A 6,589-nucleotide genomic window follows, 5' to 3' on the forward strand; every position below is an offset into this window, starting at 1 on the left:
AAGCGATCAGGAAACCTGACCACAGACCACGGTATAGAAAGAGTTCTTTTTTAAATTGATTATGTAGGTTGAGCCATAGTCATTATAACGTCGTATACACAAAGAGTCGGGTCGCGTGAGTTACTTAGTACAAAGAGACAAAAGACCCCCAAAAAACTGGATCAAGAGTTCCATTGTCTTTTTTATATGATATTGTCATCTGGGACAGACTAAAACCGGTCAAACTTTCTTCTTAAAAAAAAAAAAAAACCGGTCAAACTTCCATGAGTAAGGGTAATAAGAAAATTCTAGCAAATAAGCAACACCACCAATTAGTTTTGGTAGAATTTGAATCTGGTGTGGTCCATCCTCGGCTACGGTCAAACTAATAAAGTTCTTTCTTATTTTTTTGGCAAATGGTCAAACTAACTTAAGTTCCAATTAGTTTTCGTAGAATTTGAATTATACGATTAAATCGATGTACAACCACTTGAGAACGACTACGTATAGGGTAAACCCTGATATACCCGAATGGAACTATATATGGAATATCAATAAGATCCCACAAATTAAATTATTGTTATGGAAATGTTGTACTAACAGCCTACCGGTGAAAGACAAAATCGGCAAATACATTGGCAATGTGTTTTCATGCATTAACTATAGCAATGTTGAAACTATTGATCATGCACTTCTGCATTGTCACTTTCCTAAAGCTATTTAGTTCTGCTTTCAAGTTAGATCTGATAATATTCCCTCGGTCAAACTATGGATTATCCAATGGAAAGAACTAGATAAAGATATCATAACGCTTTATGCTAAAATTCTCTGGTTTAATTGGAAGGTCAGGTGTGGATCATGTTTCACAAATAAGAAACGAACCCCTCAGCAAGTAGTACAAATGATTAATGCTATGAGTACCACCCCCTTAAAAATAACTACAGAAAGCAAGGAAACTACAGAAAGCAAGAAAACTAAGCAACAAAAATGGAGCCCTCCATCGACAAAATTTCTAAAGATAAATACGGATGCATCGTTCACAGAGTTCTCTAAACCGGCAGGTATAGGTTGTGTTATTCATGACGAGAATGGAAACTTCGTATCATCTCTTTCGGACACAGTAAGAGGGCAGAATGTTGAGGAATGTGAATGCCTTGCAATCATTGTCGCACTTCGTTGGGCCGCCGATCTTCACCTCAAGTACATTCAGATCGAGAGTGACAGCCTCAATGTGATTTCCGGAATCAACGATCGAACCTTCACTACTCAATGGCAAACGAGCAAGCATCTGGACAGAATCAAGGAATTAATAGGCCACTTTCATGAGGTCTTCTTCTCCTACACCCCACACACGATCAACAAGAAGGCGAATGTTCTAGCTAAATGGGGAAGACAAAATCAATGCAGACGCAGTTGGAACGAGGAACCAGGTTTTATGTTTAATGAGAGTCTGAGTGTTCCTGCTTAATTTGATGTATACTTCAAAAGAAAAAAAAAAGTTCCCATAAATGATGAAATGGTCTCTTTTGTGTTTTACCATGAATTGACTAAAAATTTAGATTTAAACTAATAACACTATTACCCTTCTATTTTGAATAGTTTTACAGAAAGAGAGATTTATATCAGCTGTCAAATGTGATATCTATAAAACTTCGAATAAAAATGGACAGTCAGACTTATACCTCACATAACCGTCTGACCTGTTTTATTATATAAAATTGTTTTTTTATATGACATTGTCATCTGAGAGAAAATAAAGCAGGCCAAACTTTCATGAGTAAGGATAAATCAGTATCTTCAACAAAAAAAAGGATAAATAAGTAAATTCTAGCAAATAAGTAACAACACCAATTAGTTTTTGTAGAATTTGAATTTGGTGCCGTCCATCCTAGGCAACGATAAAACTAATTAAGTGTCAACAGTTGGTAGTCCAAGTGGTTCCAAGGTGTTGACATAAACTCCAGAAAGCCCTGGAGGTCTCAAGTTCGAAACCCAGAGAAGGTGGAATCTTTGATTATTTGATTTGGGATTGTTAGCGTATAAATCATGTAGTTGGGCTTTAGGCCATTGTCTTGTTGGGCTATAAGGCCCGGTCTTGTTTCAGTTTGAGTGGGTAGTTATTAAGTTTATCACATCTTTGATGTATCAATGCCAAGTGTAAGGACATACGTAAATCGTAGTCGAATTCTAAAAAACCCTAGATGATCTCTGGTTAGAGAGAATATAGAGTAGTAGCAAACCTTGGAAATCCCTTTGGTGCTTCGATTGTTGCATTAGTTTCCTCTGAAAACCCTAGATTTTTCTAGTTACAGAGAGAGAAATACGGGATAGCTGGTGTTTAGAGAAAAAAGGAAAATATTATGAACAAAATGAGTTTTTAATTTTCTCTAACCAATAAAGTTAGTTTCGTCATTTCCCTGTATTTGATAATTTATAAAAATGATCCAGGAAACTGAAGCCTACAAAAAGTTGATAGATCATTTTTAACCAAATCCCCAATCTTTAAGGGAGTTTTTGCCTAATTTCCCCTTTTATAATACAATTAGATATAGTGGCAATAGTGTTAATTGAGATGCGTCTATTTACACGTCTAGGTAGTAATGTAATAGATATTATCTTTAACGGAACACAGTTCTCTAAACAAAAGGTGTATTTCTTTTGTCGAGAGATGTTGGTTCCGAAGTTTATATCTTCTCCGCTCTTAGTCTCTCACAAAAGAATAAAAGAAGGGAAACAATGCTTCCCCCTCAATTGAAACTGCATTTAATTACATATTCAATCCTTATGTAAAGAACCTATTGAAGGAAAAGTCATAGTTTTCATACAGGTCAGTAATGGTTGATGTTGTTCTTGAAAAGAATTATGTTCTCGAACGCTTTTGAAAAATCAAATAATTTTACACGTTAATTTCACTGTAGGCAAAACTAAAAGCACGTATGAACAATATCTTAATTAATCCACTGATCCTTGACAAGGTAAGCGTTTATTAGATTTGTTTTTATTCTATCATAATTTTCATTTTGGAACTTTGATGTTTGAAAATTATTAAAATTGAAGGATCCAAATAAAGTTATTGAGCTCCGAGGGTTTAAAAAAAAATATGGAGGGGTCCACCGTCCACTTTATCTTACAACTCAATCTCACGTTTCTCCCCCGATCCTCGTGTTTTAAAACAAGAGGTCCTTTCATGATTTCATTGAGTATTTTATTGGGAATTTGGGATTGTTGAAGTACCAATATTTTATAAAGAGAACAAGGATTCCATGGGACCACAATCATTACCTAGTACTACTAGGTATGACGACAGGATCAGAGGATTTCTGAGGTGGTCCCTTTCAACAACAACAGAAGAAAAGATATTGACTGTCTGACATCTAGGTGTGGTAATTGATGATTTTTTTTTTTGTTGACACGGTAACTGATGATATTAGGATGGAAACATTTTTTCAATTAAATTTAGGATTTGTTCATAATTTTTTTTTTTTTTTTTTTTTTTTTTTTTTTTTTTTTGAGAATTCGACAACGATCTACGTTCGTCGTTACAAGGCATTGATGCATCATAGAGATGTAATAAGCACGATAACCGCCTAATTTAAACCGAGAATGAAAGAGGCCTAAAGCCCGACAAATTATTACATTATTTATAGCCTAAATTACATAGGATAAATCTTGATGGCAACTGCTTCCACCGAGACTCGATCCCACGACCTCATGAGCTTAAGAGGGGTGTCCAACCGTTACACCAAAGGGTGGTGGACAGAATATGTTCATAATTAATAGTTGGCCTAGATCAATTTATTTACTACAATATAATAACGTAACTTTCGTAATCTGGATAGAATATGTTCTTTAGGCACGAGTTTTTTTATTGAGTAATTTACTTTTTTTTTTGATGTAGACATATTGTTATCAAAATATTTAGGGTCCGTGGGTATATGGCCCAAAATAATGTTCAAAAAGGGTTTAGGGTCCAATCTTCCCCAAAAATGGATTTTTAGTCCTTTTGCTCTTGGGACTAAAAACCATTAATATATATTACATAATTCCTTCCATGTCCCAGTCGTTTTTCACGGGATTTTAATGTGTGGGGCCGCACAAAAATTTCAAACGGTTTAATGTACCTTGATTTTAGGATAAATTTAGGAAAAAACGGTTAGATTCTCACGAAAATTTCTCTCTCTTCTATAATCTGTTTAGAAACAAAATCTAAACTTTCCCAAATCAATTTTCTCTCTCTTCTTTACAGATTTAATATGGAGATTTATTAGCCAAAAATATGGAGATTTATTAGAAAAAAAAAAAAAGATAGAAACAAATCATAATTTCTCGCTCCTCTAAACAGATTTGGAAATCAAATTTTCTCTTTCCTATTATCTGAATCAATCTAGGATCAATTTAGCGTGATTTGGGGGTTAATATACAAAACATATATATATATCACTTTCTCTCACTTAACTTTTAGTTTTGGAAATAGTATATTTTTCTGGGAACATTAAAGCAACATTTGTTTTCGTTTATACTCATACATAAATACAAATCGAATACAAATTATGAAACAAATACGTAAATTATGTATTATTTATGACGAATAAACCATCATTAGTCAAGTATACAACGTAATTTATCAAATGTATTTGGGTCTTGTTCAGTAAATTACACATAATTTCTATTACATAACACATAATTTCTTTTACATTACACATCGTTTACATTCTTTTACCAAAAAATCGTTTACACTATATTGTCGAAGAGCATATGTAGTCTTGAGCAGGACAAACAACATTTACACTATATTGTCGAAGAGCATATCCAAATGATTTTGCACCACCAGGAAACAAATGACCAACTTCAGTAGCAAATTCCATAAGTAACAACAAAACTGCAAAAAGAAAACATATACATTTGTTAACAAAACAAACAATTTACTAGAAACGACATGTATAATGGAATAAATTATGCATACTGTTTGTTAAACTTCATAATGTGTTAGGAGACAAACATAACGTTAGTTCGAATCACAAGGTCACTGTTATGTGAAAAAATATGTATAATGTGCAATAAATTACATATAATTTTTGGAACATTTATTGTACTATAAACAGCAACTGTTTTGTGAAAAAAGTACGCGTAATGTTGAATAAATTATATTTAATTTATGCAGATTTATAAGATGTTTTTGATATTATTTATAAAGTATGTATAATTTGTAACAAAATACATATATTTTACATTCTGTTATAAAAACATCGTACAAAAGACGTCTGCGTTATGTATGTGTTATGTTCAGTAAACATCATGTAATGTCGTGTAAATTATATATCGTTTACATTCTGTTACAACCAAATCGTACTAGATCTACTCTAGATAAAAATGATATGTAATTTATTGTAAACGATCCGTAATTTATGTTAAATTATATATCGTTTGCATTCAGTTATAACAAATCTTACGAGATCTTCTCTGCATCAAAAATCGTACGGAAACCTTGATGAAGATTTGAAGAAATGATCTAAAAATCTGTAACCTAAAACTACTAAAAAGTAACAAAATACATAGATACAAACACTTCTTAATCGCATTATCTTCAGTAAAGACGGATTTAACATTAACATAATAAAATCGGTTATGAATCTTAGAGAGAGAAAAGAAAAACCGGATCTGAACAAACAGTACAATCTCATTAAGCTTAATCTACATATCTTTAGAGGATTGAATCTTTCTGTATTAAAGAGTCAAGTAAGATTCAGTAATGAATAGTTAATTCATCAAACCAGCTATCATTCAATAGATCCTTAGAGAGAGAAAGAAAAACCATAGATTCATAACCATATGAATCCTAAACAATAAATATTAGATTGTTTTCCTGACTTTGATGAGCTCTAATGAAATTTTAACAATTCCTTTGCATTAATGGAAGATGTAGATTGTAAATCAACATCTTCATAAACTAAAACAAATTCAAAGAAAGTTATAATCATATGAATGTATTACCTGATTAAGAATGGTGATTATGATTGCTGCAACTCAAAATGATTTTGTTTTAATGGAGTTTAATGGAGGATTTACGTTCGAAACAGATGAAAGGAGAGAGAGTGAAACGATGATTAGAAACTTTTTTGATTTCAGTTACAAAACTTGCTTATTATGATAAGATCACGATTGCTTAATATAAAACGTGATTGGAGAGAGAAACAGTGAGATAAAAATGGAAAATATCTTAACGGATTTTGATCTTATAACTGTTTAGATATTTAAGAAAGGTTATTCTGGGTATTAATAAAGTATAATTATTCTAGGGATTTGTGATTGCTCTCTAGATTGAACCAAAAGGATTAGATATCTATTTCTAATATTATTTTGGTTTTTATACCCTTTATGGGATTAGAGAGGACTAAAAGTCCTATTAGGGCCTGTTTTTTGGGCTATACACCCAAAAATTCAAATATTTACGTATCAATAAACATTTTATTTTATTTTGTTGTAAGTTTGTTATCAGTGTTGTTGGAATTTCTCTTTACTCAAGCAGGCAAACCGAATTTTTGATGATATAAATTTTAACACTACTAATTTCATACAAGTAGAATAAATTTACTAAAAAAAATCAGAACTT

At 32.1% G+C, this 6,589-nt stretch overlaps 1 protein-coding gene across 1 annotated transcript; it reads left to right on the plus strand.

Annotated features, from left to right (window-relative positions):
* Window positions 1-880: 880 nt before the first annotated feature.
* LOC147531882 (uncharacterized) lies at window positions 881-1,447 on the plus strand. The gene has a single exon (XM_086649856.1). The coding sequence runs from the start codon at window positions 881-883 to the stop codon at window positions 1,445-1,447; it is 567 nt and encodes a 188-aa protein (XP_086505982.1).
* The last annotated feature ends 5,142 nt before the right edge of the window (window positions 1,448-6,589 follow it).

The sequence above is a fragment of the Eschscholzia californica genome, unplaced genomic scaffold (genome assembly GCF_041429995.1).
Source record: "Eschscholzia californica isolate CP2 unplaced genomic scaffold, dmEscCali1.0.p SCAF_6, whole genome shotgun sequence".
Lineage (NCBI taxonomy): Eukaryota > Viridiplantae > Streptophyta > Magnoliopsida > Ranunculales > Papaveraceae > Eschscholzia > Eschscholzia californica.